This window comes from Ptiloglossa arizonensis, chromosome 6 (assembly GCF_051014685.1).
Source record: "Ptiloglossa arizonensis isolate GNS036 chromosome 6, iyPtiAriz1_principal, whole genome shotgun sequence".
NCBI classification, from domain to species: Eukaryota; Metazoa; Arthropoda; class Insecta; order Hymenoptera; family Colletidae; genus Ptiloglossa; species Ptiloglossa arizonensis.
Window position 1 is genome coordinate 7,369,621 of NC_135053.1, and position 24,934 is coordinate 7,394,554.

A 24,934-nucleotide genomic window follows, 5' to 3' on the forward strand; every position below is an offset into this window, starting at 1 on the left:
TAACGATTACGATTCATCAAGCCGAACTTTCACTTTATAAGTACAAAAACGTTTATTTTTGCAGGTAAGATTTGTTATTTATACCTAACAAAGTGTTCTTTGTTTTCTTTTCAGGTAATGAAGCTGCAACTGTTATTGCTTTGAAAACGTTGAACAGTTTTAACCACTCGATCATCAAAGTGTACATATAATTTGACTTCATAGAATGTCATCATGTGACTTTTTGAAACTAATGTTTGGTATCTTATTCTATTAACCGTGATATAACACCTAAACGAGGATGTTATGCATACGTGTAAAAATTTACAAGAATTAATAGCGAATCGAAGACAAAAAATAGTTACGAAATATAAGTAAACAATTGACAAAGAATAGGTCGAGAGAACAGTATTGATTTAAAAATTTGTACTTATAAAATATTTGTGTGCAATCGTTAAAATGAAAAATATTTCGTTAAGTTTCGTATTCCTTTTTACAAAAATTCCTTATAAAATACGTTACTTTGGTTATTTTTTATTTCAACCCAGAACAAATCCCGTGCCAATGAATGCATCAAAATCTCGATTCTTACAGAAGTAAACATACGAATTGCAAATTTCGATTTCTAAGGCTTTTAAACAAATGTGTAATGTCAACAACAATAAAGTAGTTATTGTGGATGAAAATCTTTCAGATCTAAAGTTTGATTTAACACAGAAAGAACTTATGATTCTATCTTCACCGCTAAATCTGTACCATTTAATCCATAGATATAGGTATAGTAAAATGCAAATATCGCTAAGTTTCCAAACTCGGTGTGACTAGAGTTGTTCTTTCACCTGAACGAGGAAGTTACCTAGTATTTCCGCGTTTTATGTGCGTACCACCTGCGGCTGCAAACTTGTTTCAGCTTCACCCCAATTGACCTCCATCCATTAAATTACGTCAAGCCAGAATGTAACACCTAATACACTTCCTCCCCCTCATACACACGCAAACACACATTTTCCATATACTTCTCATTTAATATCACCTCAGAGCGATCAACTTCTTCACATACTCCTCAACATATCCATGCTTAATGTATCGTACTAATGAGATCAATAACCAATTATGATAACCTATTTATAACACGATATCAATAGTATGTCGGTTATTCCAAACTAAATCGATCACTTTATGCACTCAATGTCAGGAATTTCGATTAGATTGAAATACGACCTAGACGACAATTTTTACCCATTTTAACATATCATTTTCTACAAAAGAATTTTCATGTATGAAATTATCAACCACATTGAATTGAAACACCATGTACATGAGGTGGTCTTCTTTTTTTTCTCCACTTTTTTATTTTGAAATAGTGAAAGTTCTTCAAATTTTTTTATTCTTTAAGCTTTCAAACTCCAAACTTTAATAACATTCATCTTTCCATTTTTTCTCGCGAGACATTTCCGTTCACTTTTTGTAGAAAAACTAAATTTAAAATATTTTATCCTCTTTTTATAAATATTCTATATTCTTGATTCAGTTATAATTGTAACTTGATGAAGTTTCTTCAACGTTTTACAATAAATTTCTGAAATTATTGTGGACTAAAAAAACACTACCAACAAAATTCCCTTGCAATACCAAAACATTGTAACTGCAGGAGTGACAATGACATGTCTCGCATTTAGTAAATCGGTACTCGTGTATAGTAAAACAATGTGGATCGTGTATTGGCATTTAGAGAAATAAGACTTTACTGATTGCCACAATCATTATGCGTCAGTATAGCAATGCATTACATTTTTATCAGCCATCAAATTGATTTTGGTATAGCTCTCGTATTATTTAATTCTATTAAAGTACAACCGAACAGTACTAGAGCTCAATCATCACGAACATTTGTTTGTGTACCTCTAATGAACTGTTTTCTAATAATGTGTGAAACTTTTCTTTTTAAAACTTATCTATAATTATTACCGTAAAGCGTAAAGGACAGAAAAATTAGTCCAATAAGGAACTCTTCGATAATACTAATCTAAAAATTACACAAAAAATAGAATATAGTTTTTCGTACTCTAACTTATGATTATATTATAACTTACTACAGCAGTTAGCGAAAATTTCTTGGCATTTCGTCTGTGAAAAGTATCACCACATTAAAATTCGGAACAACTCACTGTTACAAATACAATTGAATAAAAATTAATTATGAGGAATAATTCACTGATAAGAAAACGAACAAAATTTGTACTCGTTTTACGTGATTAGGGTACAGAAGAATTTCTCGAATAATCCTCCATAAAGTTGAGAAAAAAACATCTTGTACGGATACTTAATTTGTCTCTTGCTGAGTCTTGGATTTTCTACCATTTATCTGATCTCTTACACTTCAATTGCAAGTGGATCGAATCTGTTTGTTTCGCCTACGAATTAATTTTATCCGGCAAGGAAGATTCAATTTTTTTAAGTTGACGATAAACCGAACTAATTCTATTTTAGCAGGACATCGTCTTGAGATATGGGTTCTCGATGGAACCGCTGAGCGTCCCCGCAGTTTTCGTTTACTCACCTATATTGGTAATGTACAATATATCTGACCTCTCGATAATTGAGTAAGTTGTCACGACCTTAATAAATACCACCTTAACCTTCAAACGCTCGAACAGAAACTGTTACTTTTTGTATTCAGTATGATGTACATTGATATCAATTTTAAATCGCCCTACTCGATCGCAAACACAATATAGTAGTTCCTCAATTATCTGATTTTTCTCCTTAGAATAACTGGCGAATACATATAAATAATAAATTAGCATAATACACACCATTTTTAGGATATACATGCCTTATTCAATGTACATTTAAATAATAAATCTTATGAAATTTGTTAAACATTTGTTAAAGTTAATTTTGAGTTGAAACGTAAATAGGAAAACGTTGACGGTACAATTCATTAATGTTGTAGGATATTACTTATTTACTGCAATAACAATACATTTTAAAAGGCTGCGATTCCCAATTTACGATTAAAGCTATCTGGTAAACGGTTTAAATTTGCAAGTTATGACATTTCGAATTATGTTACTATTACTGCAAAAGAGTTTTTTATTTTACAATCATGTAGTAAAATAATCGAAGAACTACTGTAATTATTGTCTACTTTGAACAGAAACTACTTCTAACTTTAAACTTGACGTGCATTCTTACTAAACTTTGTCGTAGACAAAAGTATTTATAATTGAAAAAGGAAGTGTTTCCAGGTTCGTGCGAATGTGACATTTGTTCATTTTTACAACCAGTAGAATAGTCCGATAATGACTCAAACAGTAGGTACAATTATAAAATTTAATTGCATACATCTTGTCAGTGTGCTTTAAAAAGTAATAAATTGGAATTTTTAGGAATTTATTTGAAAGGAATAAATTTATTGAAAGGATATATAATTAATTTACAATAATTAATTTATTGAAAAGAATTGGACAAATAGAAATTTGAGTTCAGTAGAATAGAACATTATTACAACATCAAAAACACAAAATAAAGGTTTTTTCTCATATTTCATAGTGCCAATTTTCGGATTTAAAATTGGCAATTTTCTCTTAAATAATTAGGTGATTCGAAAAGAAATAAGGTGACGAGAACAATATAAATCAAAAAATTAATTACGTTTACTCTTGGGGAAAATAATCGATGTTCGAACAAAACTGTCTGTAAGTAATCATTTTCAAAAGACATTTACAGGGTCCCGACAAAATATGTTTCGGTAAGTTAAGCAAGATAAAATCAAAGCAGTAAAATCAAAAAAAGATTGTTCAAGATGATACTGTATTACGATAGGTCCAAAATTAATGTTTTGTAACATACGAGAAAAGTTATGTTTCAACGAGATATCATAAGCTATACCATGCTTTCCATATTCAGTCAATAATGTTTTACATGATGCATTTTTCCCTTTTCTATTACTTACTCGACACGTTCGGAAGTTCTTTTGTTTGAGTACACTGCAACTAAAGGCTACATATGATTTACGTACAAAAAATTCACCTGTTTAACTCTCTGTGATACAAGGCCTATAATTGTATCACGTTCTGCTGACTTAAAATCTCGCGGGACAGCACAGGGCCAAAAAGGGATCGAACCGCCCATCCCTACTCGAACCGCACGTTCTTAGCCACGCACTCTGCCATAGTAGTAGGAATAGATTTCAATTGCATCCCTGTCTCTATATGCATATAAATATAAAGCTTAGAGATTATAAACTACTGAAATTTCGTTTGTGCTTATATTTAATGCATAACGTCTGTTTTGTGTTATAAGAGTTATTTAACATTCTCTCGATGTACACAGTTACCTTAGATCGAAAAGTGCCAAACAACTCTCTTATCCCTTATAATTGCATTTAAGACAGCTCTTCAAGAGAATAAAGAAACATGGCCTAGTAATGAACCCCTAGAGATACACCATAGACAAAGAAGAACTAAATTTTCTTGGGCATACCGTCACCAAGAAAGGAATTAAACCCTTATTGGATATAGTTACCTGCATATAAAAATACCCCAAATTTGACAGTACCAGGAAATTGAGAAGCTTCCAGGGTCTAGTTAATTTTTATCATCGATTCCTTCCAATGATTGTTAATGTATTGAATCCGTTGTATACACTATTAGAGAGTAAAGACTTTAAGAAGGATGAGCCGACTGGAATGAAGAAGCAGAACGTGCTTTCGAAGAAGCAAAGGGAATGATCAGAAAGGCAACCTTGTTGGCTTATCCAATGCCGAAACCCAAACTCATCCTAACAACGGACGCGGTGAATTATGCAGTAGGTAGCGTCTTGCAACAGAACAAATCAGGTTCATAGGATATTAATCATATTAATAAGTTCCTATGCATTGTGCAATAAATAAGTTATATACATAAACAATTGTGTTATCATTGATTACACACCTTCACACATACAGACAGCACACTTTGGATACGCAAATCTATGAAAATCTACCCTGTCTACCTCCTTCATAATATGTATTTGAATGCAGATTGTTTACTCTAAACATACCTTCTTTCAGCACGTCCTCTTTTTAACCCCTTGATTCTTTCCGATTTATCGTGTCGATGAATTCGTCCATGTGAAATAAATTTCTGATCGAATAGTACCTAAAATTCTAGTACTAGTCTTATATGCGTGAAAGACATTTAATCGTTCTAGAAAACTCATGAAAGAAAGATATATTTTCTCCGAAATAAAGAATCACTAGTATAAAAGAAACGGCTAATTTATGGTTCCCGTAAACTCATTTCAAGGTGATTATACAGTATCTTTAAATTTACTATCGTCGACTGGTGTAAGGACTGTCAAATTGGCAGTGTCTTTGTCCTGGTGTAGATCTAATTCTATGATATTTTAAGTATTTCCAAATGTGTTTAAAGATTAACAGATTATTGATTTCTTTTTTTAAATTGTATAGTGTACTTTTTATTATAGTATGTTATAGCTAACGTCAATATGAATTCATCGACCTAGGTTTCTATGATCTTGAAGTTACCTTGATTTGAGAAATTTAGATTTAATTAACGGAAGTATTAACCCGTGTACAAGGATTATGCGTTGGCCAGAAACGTGTAGTGCGTGTTAGTTATTGCGTTGGCTAGAAACATCTGATCCAATAGAGCCAGGTCTGACCAAGATACACTTGGTTAAATTTAGCCAGATATGCACAAAACATAAATAATGTAATCATCCTTAAAACTACGATCAAAAACGTCTGGGAATCAACCATAATGGATGCGAAAAGAATCATAGGATTTGCAACAAAAACTCTTCAGAACATTTTTTTGAAGAAAATCCGAATTGTTTTAAAAGACATCTGAATAGAAATGAAGAAAATAGCGAACAAAATGATAAACCCAAAAGGAATCAAATTATAATGATAAATTTAATTTAAAATAGAAATTTCAACCTTTATTACTTTTTACTTTCATTTCTACTGTTTGCAGCTATGATCTGTACGTGACTGACCATATGGTCTGCTCAAGTCGTTGTTATTCAGACAACTCCCGCTCTTTTCCACATACACATTTCTCACACATTCTTTCCTCCTGTACTGTCTATAAACTAACGCCATCTCTCCAAAATAAAATTACCGATGTTTATCTTCGACAATTATATTTAACAATTTGAAATCTGATAGATACGAAACAGTTCATCCATGCGATAAGATAACCGAAGATTCTGTAGCCTTTTAACTTAGTTCTCAGCAACGAGTGACTTTTTTTTCATAGGGAGAATCTTCCTAAGATTTGCCAGACACCTCGGGGTGAGATCGAAGAAATTGTGAGATTCCACGGCCCGACATTCCAGGTGCAGAGTCTATTTATTAAAACATCCATAATTCTCGCATAAGGAACACCGAAAACCGACGACGGAAAAACTTCCAGTGGCCCTCGTCGTGTAACGCGATAACCACGCCCATACCCGTGTATGTGGGAGAAAGGGGCGTTATAACCAAGCCCCAATCAGTCCCGCCGCCCTCCTCACGGCGTCTGAAACCGCCCATAATTCCCGTAGCCACACCTATGGCATGGGGAGAATAGCTCATCCGCCGTCCACCGCCGGGGCTGTTTTTATCTTGTACCCGGTAAATAGCCTGTGCCCCGAAAAACGCAACATGTGCCAAACAAGCGACTTCCCGGAGACTTGGACAAGGGCGCAAGGTAAGCGGCTAAGAGGGTCTTCACGACCTCTGCCGGAGAACTCGCCTTAATGAAATCCAATATGGATTTAACCAACAATTGCCAATATGGTTTTAGAAAAACTTCTTTACTGAAGACGACCTTCTCAACTTTAAGGATAGCATAAGGTATTCAAAGAAGAAATATGTTGTTGCTATTTTTATAAGATTGTAAAAGCTTTTGACAATATGTAGGTAGTCAACTGTTAAACCAGAATAATTTCTGCTGGTTGCAGCTCTAAAACTTATGTTGTTCCTACCGGACTGTGCGGAGTTTCCTTTGCCTCTCCATAAAATATTGAGTGATCTCAATAACAAAAAAAACGAAATAAATAAAAATTTATAAGTGTATATATGTACGTTTGTGTATATGTGTGTGCGTGCGCGCGTGCGAACGTGTGTGTAGGAATGTATTCGTGTGTATATCTATGTAAAATAAAAAGGTAAAATATCTTTTGAAAAAAGTCCACTTATCCGAAATGGCTGCGACATACTGCCTCTGGAATCTGTAAAAGAAAAGAACAAAAGTGAAAGTATGATAATAAAGATTATATACTTCCTTAAAAATTTCAAAGACAAAAAGTAGATAGGAAAGTGTAATAAACAGGAAAAAAAAAATGAAAGTGGTGAAAAGTAGAGGGTCCGCTTCCTCGAGGCTGGGACGGGAACATCAGGTTTAAGTGACAGTCTAGGCAACTTGTAGAAGATTATAAAATTTTGGAAACAAATAAATAAATGAATTATTTTCCACAGCTATCAAAAATTTTCCCACGTTTCAAAATTAAAAGAAACTTTAAAGAAAGGGAACTGAAGCAGCAATGAGCTAAAAACTCGTAAGCTGCATAAAAGGAAGCGAAATAAATAAATAAAAAAGATGTTCACTCCATTAAGAATGGTCAGAGAGCCCACATAGTCCGCTGCCCTCCAGCGACTGGACCAGTCGCTGCTGCCACTGCAACAACATGAACTGCCGAGCCTCGCACTTGAGAACTTCTACCTCTCGTCCTACCAAGACCTTCCTCCGTTCGCGTGCCTCTCAACGGTTATCATAATAAACCGCGTGCGAGCACGCGAGCAGATCTAACGGGGAATGCCCCGTACAGAGCCACCGAATGGACGATTCCCGTATAGAGCTCATCCTCGCCCAGATTGAGAAAGAGCCAGCTCAGTGTGTCGACTACCCTGTCTAGTCGGGCGACTGAAATGCTCCTCGCCCCCTTTCCAGAACATCAATGGCTGTCGAGGATCAGTTCTAAATATTTCATCTGAGACTTCATCTGGACCCTGGCATTGGCTACCCGGATTAAAGAGGGCGCAGCATGCGCCAAAATACGTGGAAACCCAATACTTCAATCTTATGAAGTGCACCCTCCAGGCCAATCCCCCTGATCCGTTCGACAGCACATCGAACATTCCTCGGCTACCGGAGGTTCCTTCCCCAGTAGCATCCGACTGCCAGCACCAGCGTATCGTCGTCATAACATACTAAACTGACGCCATTGTGAAGGCCTTCGTTAGGCAGAACGGTGTCGTATCCAATATTCCATAGCAAAGGTCCTAGCACGGACCCCTATGGATCTTCGGAGTATTCCCCCTTGCGTCCCCACATTCCTACTTTCGCTGATGACTACAGCTCGATGGCTCAGTTCTAGCACCCAAAACGCGCACTTCCTACAGAATCCCTGAGAGTCTTAATTCCAGGAACCCCGAGATTCTGCGACGCCTGCACTACTTTCTCAATAGCCCTCAGAGACGAGGCAATTCATCCTGAGTTCCCCTCGGTCTCTTCATCCCTGAGATTCCTAAATACTTTGGAGGATTAGAAGGTGCCCCTAAGAGGGTTGCCATTCTGCTTGGAGTTCAGACTTCCCCTCTCTCCTAGGCCACACATCCCATCGCCATATACCAACTTAGAACTGGGAGCAATTTATGGAGTTGCCATTCTCGTGGCCCGAGCGGTTAAACCAAGGCCCCCGGTCCACCTGCTACCACGTACAATTCGCAAAACCAAAGAAGGAATTGTGAAGGGGGATTCCGACGACCAACAGGAGTTTTACAATATAATTAGCATTTAATACCTCGAATTTATCAAACCAGTACTGCAGCAAGCATAGCAAGTTGCAACCTTTGAAGGACATGCTTTATACGTTCCCATTCGCTCAATGACAAAGAAAAATCTTCCACGAATTAAATGAATAAAATATTAAAAGGACAAAACTACGCAGTGTGCTATAAACCTCTGATTTACGCTGAAGGAATTATTGTTTGTATTTTGTTCCACACTGTTACTCTACAAAGTTCCTTGTTATCGATAGAGTCTATTTGATCAATGAAGCAACTCCTTTACGTATTCACACCCTCCAAAATCTTCATTAATTTTTTACTCTACCAACAGAGTGTTTTATTTTAGGTCAAAATTTTATTAATGTTCTTTTTGCCTAGACTTGATATAATTTCCCAAGGTTCACTATTTAGAAACTGCTACTGAAAACTTTTACAGCTTTTGGCTTTTAACGACAAACATTTTTTTATTTATACAGCATAATCGTATTCTCAGAAGTTTAGCACAAGCAAGTAAAGATGTACATACGTATATGTATACGCTCTTAAACAAAACGTTTCCCTTCTTTTGTAAAACTTTTTGCATTTCGCCCAAAGTCTGTCAGTCAATATCAATGTTCACGGATTATCAATAACGCTATACTTCCACATATAGGAAATCCTTCTAATATGATCACTTGCATATCTAGAAAATCGAAGAGAAATTCAAACTGTTTTACAAAGCAACGATAACGTTTTACTTTTAAAATAAATATACGATTTAATTTTCTTTTACTGACAAACTTATAACACAGTTACACTATATGATTTATTATTTGTAAGCAGCAAGTAACAAAATAAATGATAATATCGATCAAACATTCTATTTGCACATGCGTATGCACCTTTAACACAATTATTAATAGTAGCTACACGTTTTTGCTTTCAGTTACCGCCAACCATCCACCTCAGAGACCCTGGATACCATTAACGAGACCGAATAGGACGAGACCAACATGTAAGTAACACACTATTAGTATAAAATTATTTCAGGAAACGAAGGACAGGAGCCGCATTTCGTATAGCAACATGTTGTCATATATAGTATATTAAATAAACTTAAATTATAATACAAAGTGATAGTGATACTCTATTTATCTAATACTTGCTAATAAGTCATTGATTCTTTCGAAATGCTAACGCTCTAAAATTCGCTAGTTCTCTGAGAAATTTAAGTTCTTGAAATAGAAGGGAAAATGTATTCCCCTACTCCCATCATTAAACACCAGCTTAATCAGTAGATTTTGTTCATACTCGAAACATATGGATTATGTCCGACATTCACTACCAGTGTTAAATACCACCCCAACTGATCGTTGAAATATGCATGGGGATAAAAATAAAAAATTATTCTTTTATTGTAATATAGAGGTTTATCTACACGGTAATTTTAGAAACTGAGACAAGTTGAAGGTCTTTTCTAAGTGGAGATATAAAATATTTATACAGAAAAATTTGAATCCCCCATATAGGGCCATCATCTTTCGATGATACTATCTTCTTTTATGGTGCAACTCGTTCTTTAAATTAAGCTATACATCTTTTTGTACATAAATCAATTCTCATCATTCTGCAATTAAAAATATTAAGGGATGACCACTAAAGGTATAATAATGGGTGAAATAAAAAGTTTTGAGCGTTTTTCATTAGATGGCTTTAGTGAGTCATATCTCACGATGCATACGTTGCATCTTGTCATTCTATACTGCGACTTAAAGGCGACATAACGCGTTAAAAAAAGTTCTCTGACAGTTTTGTGTTAGAGCATTCGAAAATGGAGGTAAAAAAAGAGAAAATTCGATACATTCTTCAGTACCACTACGACCAAGGGGAAAAAGTGGAGCAGGCGGTCAAACAAATTTGTACTGTTTATGGACCAAATACAGTATCGAATGCAACCGCAAAGCGATGGTTCCAACGCTTCCGTTCTGGTAATATGGACATCGAAGATGAGACACACTCTGGTAGGCCAATCGTCGAAAATGTTAATAAAATCATGGAAATCGTCGAGTCAGACCGACATGCAAGCACTTATTCCATTTCCCAGAAACTGAAGATTAGCCAGAAACCGTTTGGAACTATTTACATAAGGCTGGTGGTTCCCCACTACTTGTGGTTCCCTCAAGTCAGTTTATTGGTTTCTTGAGAATTGTCTCGATAGAACGTTACAAATTAAACTTAAAGAAAATACAACTATACTACAATGAAAAGACAGAATTGGTGATGCAATGAAACCGAACGAACTGAGTCCGGCAACACAGAACAGAGTGTGAGAATGCACGAACGAACGAGAGGTAGAGAAAAGAGATCGTGAAAGAGCGAGAAATGCTGTTCGACGAACGAGTTACGAAGGCTCTTTTCACGTGACCGATATGCTCTGCGGGTGACTGCTACTTTGACTGGGTTCTGCGTGCTGTTCAAGCGTGACTCATCCGTGGGACTGCTAACTTGAGACTACCGTGTGAGACTACGTGTCGCCGCAGTGAGGAATTCGCCTTGTTACGTCGAAGAGGGACGTGACGAAAAGTGATTGGTTCGTTGTTCTAAGATCACGCGTGGTTTTCCATCACGTATCTCAACGGTCGCCGATTTGAGTTGATCCTAGACATTCGCATGTATTTGCGTGTACGAGAACCGACGTGTGTGTATTAACATTCCGATGATCGACAGAGACAAAGACCGTTACGGGATGACCGCTTAGGGAACCTTTCTAGAATATTTGGCGGAATATTATCGCAGAATTTCGCAAGGATTTCTTATCTTGTGACTCTGTCAAGGATAGTGTTTTCGAACTGACGATCGTTGAGCTAAGTTGCTTCAAACTGATCGATCGAAGCTTCGAAAATCGAACATTCTATTTCATTAAGTATTACTAAGGTAACGCAAATTAACCGAAATAAGGACCTTACATCTATTTAGAATAATACCGAAGTGATGCAAATTAGAACACATAGAGAAAACTGAATAAATTGGGTTCTTGTAAAAATATCACACAACCGATACATTCTTTGGACATTTTTACGTTATTGATGCTTTAAAAAGACAAATTTATGCTCACAAATTTAAATAACTAATCTTCACATACAAATTATAACTATTTATTAATAATATAACAATTTTTGCAAATTGTAATTGTATTTGTATTTCTAATAGGATCTGAATGGCTTATATGACATGATCCCATCATTTTGTTTTTCTTCCACTTGCATCGCATTCCGCAAAAGTGCAAGTGAAAGGAATATTCGAACATGATCTAGTCAGCATACTCTCTGTTGCAAGTTTGATGAAAAAGAATCTCATTATTTCTACATTTAATGCATTACTTTGAGTGGTAAAAATATACGGCAATTATTTGTTTTTTTAAATAATGTACTATTGTTTTACATTGAAATAAAATAAGAGAAAGGGCAGTAATATCGAAAATGTTATATAAGATTGCTAGTGGCCACCTACAATAGTAGGTTATCTTAGCTAAAAGAATAATATTTAAGTAAACAACTGAAAGGTTTGGACATAAATGATGTGACTGGTACATCTTAAATTAGACTTTAGAATAATAAATAATAACACATGTGTTACAACAACAGTAATATTTTACTAATATTTTTATGATAATAATTATAATTAGAGTGAAAGAATTGGTAGGCGGTGTTGCATAAAAAATGAGAGAGAAATGTGAATACAAATTTTTAAATTAAAATAAAGTTCTATTTTAAATAATCAGTTCTATAATTGTAGTAACATAATTATTTTTTGTTATAATAGTCTACTAGAATTTTTAGATGAAAAGGAGGCAGATAAGTTTGGCAAATATAAAAGTTACCGAACATATAAAGAAAGAATTATGAATTTACTAAACGAGTAAATGTAATCCGAATTATATTGTGATTGGTCTCATTTTAATCAGAAAAATATTATGAATACTTTATGAAAAAATGCACAAAAAAAAAATCTAAAACAACAATTTTCATCGTTTTATTAGTATTGCTTTTCATGGATATTCGATCCCATATTATATTACACTACTCAGCGACTGAACATCACACCAATTCTTGGAATACATGTCTCCAGTTATTCGACCAAATACTGTCCAGATCGATGATCATGTATCTGGATACTACTGTATCTGGTTTCCATTAATATTTTTCTCGATGTCAGAAACTTCATTCAGTAAACCTGTTTCCAGTTTTGGCAGCTAATTTTCATCCCCACTATCGGATAATATTATATTGTCAGAGGAAGAAGAACATTTTTCTCTCAATAATGCGGTTAAACGAATATTTTTTTTCCACCTGTGGCAATCCAAAAAAAAAGTCTTTGTAAATTGTAAACTATATTCCACAAAGGCACTATATAAGTTCAAGAATAAAAGTACACAAAAAGTATATCACAATACTTTACTACACATAATTTTGTTCTCTCGTTCATTTCGTGGAATCGAATACCTGTTTATATAAATAAAGTAAGAGACCTTTTATTGCGAATATGAGCTTGAGACATACGAGTGACTGTAACATGGAACTATGATATATCATAATTTTAAGTAATTATTTGCCCAGATTATTTAAAAGAGCATTCGATATGTTATAGCAAGAGAAAATTAAGAGCTTTGGGACTCTATGAAATAAAAGTAATAGTTAAATATCTGATATATCGTAATGTTATGTATAAGGCATCCGAGTACTTTGGTTGTCCAGTAACGTTGAACGTGTTGATTGTACATATAAGAGTTAAATAAGACACTCTGTATAACGTTTCTTACCTAATAATACTAATTCTGAGATCTCCATAATTGTGATTTTTTTTTATGTAAATTAATATATTTCAAAATATGCTGTCAACACTACTAATTTGTTATAGTAACTGTGGTCAACATTCTATGTCAAATCATTTTCACTTTTCTCTCGTTAAGGATTTTGGTAAAATTGAAATATAATGTAGACTATGTAAAATAATATGGTGTTTAAGTATAAAGCACGTTCAAATTTGTGATTGTTGTCTGTTATCATGAAAACGGGCAACATAATTGAATTTTTATCTGCAAATCTTTAATTTGCGAATGTTGTATCTTAGACATAATAGTATATAAGAAAAATATGATGGTATTATTTGATACCTTTACTATAAAATGAGGTTATTTTTCACCCAGTTATTTTAAAATGTATATCATAACAAACTGTTACATCCAGTTTTAGATCACCGAAACGTGTTTAGCTGATCATACTGCTTGCGCATGTTATTTGAATAAAACTACATAAAATAAAAAATAACAACGAAATTAATAGGTGAATATTGCAAAGAAATATATTTTACAAATAATTTCACTGATGGATTCCACGTGAATTTGGACACTTTTTGGTGCAATATCTCGGATTTTGTTAAAACATGGATACATTGTCGTCTTTACCGATACTTAAGTGTGTCTCTAAGGATATTCCAAATTGTTGAAAATTGATAATTTTATAAGCGTTTGGATAGCAGTGCCAAATATTTTTCAATAAATTATAATTGCTGAACAGCTTCTAAATGCTGATAATGAAAACACAGAAGTACGAAATCAAAATTAAAACAAATTTGTTAAATTATTTCTTTTTGGAATTTATTTTAAAAAAATGCGATTTTTACTTTTCATGTAATACCTTATTATTGTCGAATATTCTAAGTTTTTACAAAAACTCATGTTTTTCAAAAACTAATGGTGATACAGTAATTCGACTTCTGGATTTTTATTTGGGGAGTATAGCTTTACAAGGATCATCATCTGGTTATTGGAAGGCAGAAAAAAATTTCAATTTGTCGAACAGTGTTATTGGAAGGCTGAAGAAAATTTCAATTTGTCAAACAGTGTTATCTAACCAAACCTGCATTTGTAAAAGATTGACCAGTACATACAAATTTTGTTTCTTTACATTTTTATCTTCTTGAAACGAGTTCTTCAATCGCTTGAACGAAAAAATTGCCGTTTGTTTGCAACCGAGTACATCGCCAAAATAGAAAATTTGTACCTAAATAAAGTAAAAGAAACGGTAGATAACTTGAGTGTCTGCAAATTCGACTGAAACTTATAATTTTATAGATTAACTTGTAGTGTCTGCAAATTCGACTAAAACTTATAATTTTATAAATCACGATGAAATACGAAATTATTATTAATAACAGACATTATAATACACGGTACACTTCTTTAGTATTTAAAATACATTATTTTCATTTCGTTTCATGCTATAAAAAATGTAAAAAAAGAAAATTATTTATTTTGAAGAGGTAAACATACCGATAGACGTATATTTTTAGTCACTGTCATATTTTAGACAATTTCAAGCTTATCGACAGTCTTACAATCTTTTAATAAACCGTCATATTTTCATTAATATAGTGATGCATTTCATAAGAAACTCGTTTCAATCACATAAGACATGTTAACCTTCAAATGACCTTGAACAAAAGCGTTCACTTGTTTATATGGAAATAAAAAATTATTGTAAACAATTTCCGTGTATTGCTCATAACTTGCATTTCTTTGCAATAGCACATGCTAAAGAACCTTGTGACAACGTTAAAGAAGCATCTCACATAGGCTTATAGAAGTCATTAGAAAACCAATTTATTACGTCTTATAGTAACTTACAATTAGTATCATGCTAATATCACGTTAATCAGAATGGACAGACAGAAGATGCTGCTAACTTGCAAGTTTGCTTTGTTACAACTCTACCAATCAGTGACACTAGAAACTTTTATACCTCTATGTAATTATCATAAAGTATATTATAAACTGTTTTCAATACAATGCAACAGTTTTGACCGTAATCATACCTGCAATCCGATTCATGCTATCTTTCTTTTGTCCTTCTCCCTTCCTGATGGAAGAAGAACCCACCACCTTCTCGTGGTTTCCATTGAGCAATGACACTTTCTCATTTTAACTGAACAAAAAAAAGGAAGCTCATATTTCTTAATCCGATTACAGTAATTCTCGCTTTCAAGTGGCAAGATTAGAACCACAAATTTATTTAAAAACCGATTAGGCAGTGCTTTTGATACTCGCCCGTACTTGCAAACTGTATATGTCAATGACTTGTCTTCATTGGACAACTTAATAGCGAGGAGGAGGATTTGGATTAGATTATTTGAAACCAGTGTCACTTGACAGCGGATATTACTGTCCTGTTTAAAACGTGTCATTGGCCAAGAGTGGGTCAGTAAACCTGCTTTAGCGGTGCAAATGATATTCTTGAAATGACTGTGAAATTTGTCGAGTTTATTTGTAGACTTCATTGAAATCATACAACTACCTAGTACAGCCAGTTAATCACAGTCAACTAGTGCGTAAGTCGAGTACCCGAACAAGGGTGCACTAAGGTCTTTAACAGTATGTTGTGATGTAAATTTTGAAATGTTCCGACTAGAAATAACCTTATTTTGTCAAGAAAGTACCAAAAAATCGGACCATATTCTTTCCGTACTTTTATAAATGTATCTTTGATCTGAAAGTTTCAAAAGGAGAACATATTCATAACCGTTATCTTGCAAAAACAACTTTCTGGCATAAAGTACAATTATTAGGTCGTCCCATAGCTGTATGTTCATACTTCTTCCGTTACGTTTTATAATCACAAAGAGATAGAAGGACTTGGATGACTAAACTTGTATGCTTCAGTTTAATCTGTAGAAGGCATTCGAAAGCCACAGATCGTAAAGTTATAAGAATTTTGTATTCAACACCCGATAAAATAATGAATCAATTGCGTATCCATTTTCATCGTTTCAGGTTGTATGAATTTCGAAAAGGAATACTGCAACAAAGACAGCAAATAACATTTCTGTCGTTCATGGGGAAGATCTTTTATCGGTTCGTACGTGCATAAAGTGGTTCGATTGATGTTAAAAAGGAAATTTTAATCTGCAAGACGAACCACGAACCAAATCGTCCAATCGAGACGGACAAAATCAAAATTCGTAATCTGGTGAACGAAACGAGGAGTTTGTCAGTGTGAGAAATGTCGCAAATACTAAACATGTCAAAATCATATATACACAGACGTTTGAAGAAAATAGGAACGATACCAAAGTCGAACGTATGGGTACCGCATCAGCTCACGGAGTGTAATCGACCTGATCGCAATATGCACTTGCACATCGTTGCTTGCACGTAACGAAACGGAAACCTTTCTGATACGTATAGTAACTGGAGATGAAAAATAGATCATTTATCAAAATCCCTAAGGGAAACGAACTTGGTACGAAAACTAAAATCCAGCAAAATAAGTTGCAAAACTTGGTTCACACCCTCGCAATGTTCTTCCGTCTGTACGATGAAATTATCGAAGAATTTTCTTCTTCGAGCTGTTTCCACAAAATTGAATAATTAACGTCGACCTGTATTGTGTTCAGCTTGAAAAATTAAAAGAAAAAATTTCAGGAAAACGTACAAAACTTATAAATCGTGGTAATGTGATTTTCCATCACGACTTTGCAGCAGACTTCTATCTAGTAGGTTGCTCGATAAGTTTTGTCGTTCGATAAAACGTATTGAACAACCTAATATTTCGATCGTTACAACATTATTTAGCTGATAAGAAATTTGGCAATGTGAATGCAATGGAAAATGTTTTAGAAAAATATCTGAATGATAAATCAAAGAAATTTTATACTAATGGGATCATGTCGTTGCCTAAACAGTGGGAAGAGGTTGTACAAAAAGAGGGCGATTACATTTTTTCGTAAGTTTCGTAGATAAGATTGAAATATTATTTTATATGATAGAAAAACAGAGCACGAACTTATGGGACAATCTAATACACTAGAAGAATTATCCTCCCCGACGGAATAAAAAATAAAACAAATTCTGCGCGGTTGATGATTTCACAGAAATAAAATCCTTATGAAATCCTTAAATATTATTAGATTGTTCAATAAGTCGTGTCGTTTTTCCCATTGTAAAAAGATACTATGACACTTTGAACAATTGTAAATATACGAATGAGTCGACAGATACTTAATGAGTCTTTATTAATGAGCATCCTTTTATACATTCACTTTGGACACGAGGTGGGAAAGATTCGAGGAACCTGTGAAGGCTTACAGCGCACGTTTTACTTTCTTTACTTTATTGTCTTACTTGATTTCATTCACTTTTTTTCTCTACTTTTTTACTTTCTGTTCCCTTTCTTTCTTCACTTCTCTACTTGGTAGAAAATAATTACAACTTTAGGCTGAAGAATATTTTCTGTGTAGGTATATTCAATTTCTATATACCACTTGTTTTAATATCTTCTCTTCGAAGCTGATGTTTAAGTTTCAGCTTCAACGCCTGGGACTTATCGTTGAACGAAATATCGATTCGTAATATAAAAACTTCATTCTTAAATGGTACAACAACGAGCGCCTTTTGTCTAAAAATTAACGTCCCTGCATGTATTTTCCGCCACTAGAATAAACTAACTGTAAGATGTTATTATTGTAATTTGCGCATAGTTTTAAGCGACGTGTAAAGGTTTCGATTATCGATTCGCGGCGTTTCCGGAATATTGCACTACATGGAAAATTTTACTCAATGAAATTCCGAAATATTCCACTACGTTCTCGAAATTTCGAAGATAATTATTTTGTGATATTGCCTTTGTTGAGGTTTAGGGTATTACATATACCGAACCGGCGATTAGATTTTCTGTAATCAAAACTGACAAAACCTTTCCTCGCTACATGGATTTGCATAGCAAATGATGGTCCTAATTCGATGGTTAGAAATTCTAGAAACCTTTTAAATCCGTATTTCTCTGCTATTCAACCGATGAATTTTAGTAGCACATATCTATCGCACGGTTCTCGATCCATCTTACATCTTTGGTACGATTTTTCTCCAACGATGGGGAAAATTAAGAATAAAATGGGTGCTCAACACCATTCTAATGGACAAAACACAACATAAAAGGAAATACTTTGCTTTTTTCCATATTTAATTTCAAATTTCTGTACATTTTATCAAAATTCAAAGAATCTTCGTTTATAAACATCCATGCAAACGTAAAATGGTAGATGTCACACGTACCAGCTCCTAAGCTAGCAAATTTTTTGCCCAAATAACTTAATATTTCGTTATAGGGAATGATACAGCTGCATCGATTGATGCACTTGTATACGCATGATTTAATTTGAAAACTACTCGCATCAAATTATGCCCGTCTTTAAATAATTTAACTTTTCCGTGTAACTTATCACATGACCGTGCCTCACGGTTCTCATGAGTGACAATACCATCGCAATTGCTAGGCATTAACGAACACTACGTATGTTCTTCCAATAAAGATCTGAGCTAAGATCGTTGTCGAAACACCAGCTTTGACCAGTCGAACGACTCTTCTTCTGCTGTCATCGTTACAACTGTCAAAGCTTGGATTTTTATAATCATAGACCGATCACAGGTTTACTAAGAGTTAAATCAATGGAATTCAGAAATTTTAATAATACGCCCTTCCTTTTTGGGCTAATCAATGACATACTCTGCTGCCCACAACTCTTAAAGCACATAAATTTGTACGTACCAAAGAAAACTTCCACTAAGCTAATATAACAATTAGCTTTTTCTCTATATAGATTTGTACACACATGTGAGATTACATGCTGTTTAAATAAAGAAATAAACAAATGTATGAATAAGTCTATAATTATTATCAAAATTTGTGGTTATTTATTTTATATACACTTTGTCCAAGCTCAAACAAATGGGGTGAAACTTGATGTTCGACGCATTAGGACAATTTTATAAAATTAAAAGAAAAAGCAGTGAATTTTTCCGAGAGCTTGGAAAAAATATAAAACATTAAACAATTTTGAATTATATTACATACGCGTAAGATTTAGATTATTCGTAATACGATAACAAACATGTTTATTTACATTCGTAGATTCTCACTCGCATATGCAATACAAAAATATGCATTTATATATAAGAAAAGATCGATGCAAAACATTTCTTCTGTCATTACAATTGGAGAAGATATTTAGGTAGTCTTGTTCAGTTGAACTACTCTATATTTGTGAAACATTTAGTTACTTAGATTTATTTGTGGCTAGTTGGTTTATAAAATAAAATACATACCTATTACTCAAATACATTTTATTAGTCAAACAAACCAAAATAAAAATATACGTATGCACAAAATTTATTAACTTTATTTTTTTTACCTTTTTATTAAGTACGGTTTCTGTAGTTACATTTATTGACGTGTTTGAGAAAACATGATTCTATCTTTTCGAATAGTAATTTTTTTCTTTCGAAAGCTTTTTATGGAGAGTCTGAAAAATTGTCTATTTTAACTACAACATTTAAACTTTTTGTCCACTGTTATTAATGTTTTTAAGAATCCATACGTGCAATAATAGATACAGTTATATAATTTCTAAAAATTCGATATTTTTTATTTCAGGCCATTTACTAAACTAGAGAAATTCCGCGTACTGTGTGATTAAATAATCAAAGTGAGCACCATCGAACCAAGAGTCTCATTCTTTCTCTATATATTAATATTTTGTTATAAAAATTATCACAAATATTCTTCAAGCTATATACTTCTAATACACAAGCTTGACATTTTTATTAGATATCTGCCATCGTTAAAGAAATCCATCAAATTAACGTCTTTTCCGGTCTTCAATGAGTTTTCCCTCTTAAACTATGACTAGTAGAAATGTTCGGATAAATTGATTGTTCATTTCTATCCTGCCAAATTTATTAATTTGCTGAATAATTTTACTAATCTTTCGTCAGAAAGAACATAACGTATTATTATTCCCTCCTCACGAAGCATTTCTCTTCTATTGTAGGTATATTCACAGTAATGTGTTACAACGTGCTGTGCGACAAGTATGCAACGCGGCAAATGTACGGTTACTGTCCAAGCTGGGCGCTTGATTGGGAATATCGAAAAAAAGGAATTCTCGACGAAATACGACATTATGCAGCAGACATCATCAGCTTGCAGGAGGTCGAGACAGACCAATTCTATAATTTCTTCCTACCGGAACTCAAGCACGACGGTTACGATGGAATCTTTTCTCCGAAGTCTCGCGCAAAAACGATGACGGAGAATGACCGTAAATATGTGGACGGCTGCGCCATTTTTTTCAGGATGGCAAAGTAAGTGTAAAATATTTGAATACCTTTTCTTATTAACTGAACACACGACATAAGTATCGTTTAAAAAATTATCGCCTCGAGAAATTAATTGCAAAATTTTCTCGTACTAAATCATTGCTTTGAGGAATCTTAAGTTTCTTTATTAACTCTAAATAAGGGTTAACAATAGTATATCTATTTTTAAGTTTATTCTCATACGTAAATTTCCGGTATCATATACAAAATTGTAAAATCCTTTTAAAAAATTGAATATTATATAAGACAGATATTAAGAATACTGTTATTACAAATAGATTGAATAGAAACTGTATTTTTATAAAGAATTTCACATTTATTAGATTAATGGATATTATTTACACATAAATCTGTATTTTAATGAATATGAACAACAATAAGAATTTATTTTTTTATTGTACACTTTACTTTGAGGCGTATTATATTGTTTACTGTATAATTACCGAACTCCTTTGTTTTAAGGAGTGTTCCTTAAGGATAATTTAACAGGATTGTTGTACTTGCGTTTTTTACTTGATGATTTACCTAGTTCGTTAGAAGACATACTGACGTACATTCGAAAAAATTTTAATTTTCAACGAGCACCACGACACTTTATCAGAGATGTTATACATTTATTATATCAATGTTAAAACTATTCGATTGTCTAAAGGTACATATACGTAATGAATTTTCAATTTTTTTTTAAATAAAGCAACGTATAGAAAGAGTTTATTCTATATATTTTACTCAGTTTTATGCGAAAAATTAACCCGCTTCAGATTTTACCACGATTTCGCGAACATACTGTATTTTTTCAATGTTATAACTTTAAATATTCATATTCATACCTCCGTGTTTAAAATTCTTAAAATCAGGTAATTCCAATTAGTAATTGCGTTTGTGTAATACAATAAAGTTCATAGTTTATATACTGGTAATGTTGAATTCCGGTTTATATACTAGAATTGTAGAAAAATTGGATATAAAATTGAAATGTGTTAATTCTTAGTTTTCCAGACATACATTTTAGTTGCTAATTAGAAAATGGTGTGAGATTTTCTATTTCAATTTTTAAAAAGTTGTTTGTTCGAAAAATATAAACGAGTTACAATTTTTCAACCTGTACTAATCAAGGTTGGTAGATAAATAGGGCCTATTCTGTATTCCTAAAAAGCTAAATAATGTAAATAACTTTCCATAAGAACAGAAAAAATATTTTTTTCTTTCCTTAAAGAAAAGTCAAATATACACGTAAATAGTTGCTAGCCAGCAACCATGTATGATTTCAGAACCCAAAGTTACGACGTGCGTGGTCATTTCAAACCCAACCGTATTAACCATGAATTTTAAAATATGAAATTGGTATAAAGTTGGTATATGTGATCTAATTTTCGCTGTATCCGTTAACAAAGGAGCTTATTAAAAAATGACGAAATCGCCCACGCTTACCCATGTGTTTGCTTCAAAGTTTGTTTGTTTGTAGATCTACAATATCGTCCACATATATTTCGACACCTATGCACCTGTTCAAAATGTGAGATAGAAAAAAATTGTTTCATACGAAGTTTCGTTTTCGAGAAAAATAACTTCGAAAATTTATCACGTGCACTTGATCAAGATTAAACTCAAGATTTCATTATCTCTACTAACATTTGTAAACATTCCCAATGTTCGTACATGAGGACACAGAATAAGACAAAATGCCTCCTTTTCACTAATTTTTTTTAATTTAAAAGTTGTTAGAAATGACGTCCACGTTTTGGCATACATAACTGTGTTCTTATTAAATTTCTACGAACATTTTCTGATATGTTACTTTGTAATTTCAATGTTGTAAACGCTATAATAATTTTTTATTTTAATTGTTCAACGTTCGTTGGGTCGCTAGAATACACCATAGATCATAGATACGAAGTTCACTATAAAATTCGTTAAGAACATTCGCCGACGTTAGTCAAACAATATACCAATACAATTGTTACGTGTATTTATTACTTTCCGTAAAAATATAATACATTAAACCTCAATAATTATCACAATTATTGTCATTAAATACTTGTAATGCGTAAAATGTACTCGACGGTCAAATGTTAATTCTTTCTTATTCGATTTTTCAGTTTCCTATTTGCTCTAACTATTTTTCAATTACTCTTATTGTTTTGCACTCTTTTCCTCAATATAAATACAACTGAGCGAGTCTCGCTTCAAGAAAGGAAAAAAAAGCAATCAAATTTCGCCTATATGTATTTCTAACCGAGTATCAGTATCAGTCAGCGGAACACTGATGTATTTTACACTCGGACCTTTACAATGAAAGTATGTTTCTCATCAATCTTTCAAGCAAAATTAGCAACATCACGACCAATAATTGTGTACATATCCATCGTGTCTATAATCCGTAGTAGACTACTGAAACGTTCGTTAAATAAAGTTTTGAATTCATTGAATAAAGTTTTAGGAGCTGCTTTTTACGTGAGAGAAATCTTCCAAAGATTTCCTTGGCCCTTTCGGATAAGGTCGGGGAGAGCGTAGGATTCCCCGTTCGAAACTCCAGTTGTAGAACCTACTTATTAAAATCCTCACAGTGATCACTTTCACATGACCATAGAAAGACACTGGGAACTACCAGCGGTATAACATCCAGTGCCCCTTTCACATGCAACGCGGTGATCACGCCCGCGCCTTTGAATGTCAGCTGAGAGAAAAGGGGATGTCCAAACCCCCCCACCTAACAACGAATAGGTGAACATAAAGTTGAAACTCACGCAGTCTCCCCGACTACGCCCCGAGAAGGGGAGGAGGATAGAAGAGTGAGGATCTCTTCCCTCCTCCGCCTCCAACGCAGCCACATCCAAACACTCACTCATCCACGCATACATACCGTGGTGCTGCCAAATGTTGACACAAGTTATTTACATCGACGCTCCGCCCTGAGTTCGTCGCCGATCATGCTATCGCAAGCGACAATCGCCATTGGTCGAAGACGGCGACAACCGTAGCGAGACCGAGTGAGAGAGAACACTGCAAATTGGCCTAGCCTTCTAATCAAATGTTAGGTATTGAGAAACAGAATGATTTCGTTTCTGTTTAAATACTATCACTGATTCGATAAGTTGCTCGTAATGAAAATATTAATACAATTTAATATGCGTAATAATCAGTAATATTTTGAAAATTATTTATAACGAAAAGAACTAATTTGTATTTATTAAAAATAATATAAATCTACTTATACTCATTTCTATCTAGATAAAGTTGTAGCATAAGTTATCTTTATCTGGTTCTACGGTTGATAATCAATACTTTTTGACAATTTTTTCAATTGTAATATACATGTAGGCTTATGTCTATGAAGTAGTATTTGAAACTTGCATTTCTAACATTTAATTCGAAGTTATTATCATTTGAAGTGAAGAATTACCAATTTTTCGCTCTGTACACTTTCTACTTCATCTACCTTCTTAATCTTCGCATCTAAGAAAAAATATCCTATAAATATTTTACGTGCTGGAGCTACCCAAAATTTGATCATTTTTTAACATTCTCCTTTATCTTCCGAAATTTAAATGTACAGTCTCAAATAACTTTCAAAAAATGAAATAAAAAAAAATCAATTTTTTAAGGTGTCACAGAGGAATGCACCCTTAAAGAAATACAAAGCCGTGATCGATGTTTGTTTTCCCGTACCACTTCGGTCAAGAATGCAGAATCTGCCACTAGTGCCATCGTTCGACGTCAACAGCCTCAAGCGTAAATTTCATTCATCCACAGACTCTGGTCTACACTTTTTAATTTAGGTAGACTTGAAAATTTAATAATAGTTCCGTTTGTATTTAACCTACAGAATGTGGAATAAACACTCGCCGACGGGACCATTGGAGTGCATGTACACATGGATACTTACTTTAGATAGTAAAATAATTGCAATGCATGTATGTGTTTTATTAGACTGTACGATGCATGTTTGTGGGGATTTCTTAATGGACACTTGCGGATGGAAC

The 24,934-nt window shown here is 33.7% G+C and overlaps 1 protein-coding gene across 3 annotated transcripts in view; it reads left to right on the plus strand.

Moving 5' to 3' along the window:
• Twin (CCR4-NOT transcription complex subunit 6-like twin) overlaps positions 1–24,934 on the plus strand; it is a 424,494-nt gene that overhangs the window by 377,499 nt on the left and 22,061 nt on the right. For all 3 annotated transcript variants that reach the window (XM_076313825.1, XM_076313824.1, XM_076313826.1), the window contains 2 exons: positions 9,687–9,755; positions 20,624–20,936. In XM_076313825.1, the coding sequence (XP_076169940.1) occupies positions 20,638–20,936 (299 nt within the window). In that variant the 5' untranslated portion in view covers positions 9,687–9,755; positions 20,624–20,637. The remainder of the gene's footprint in view (positions 1–9,686; positions 9,756–20,623; positions 20,937–24,934) is intronic.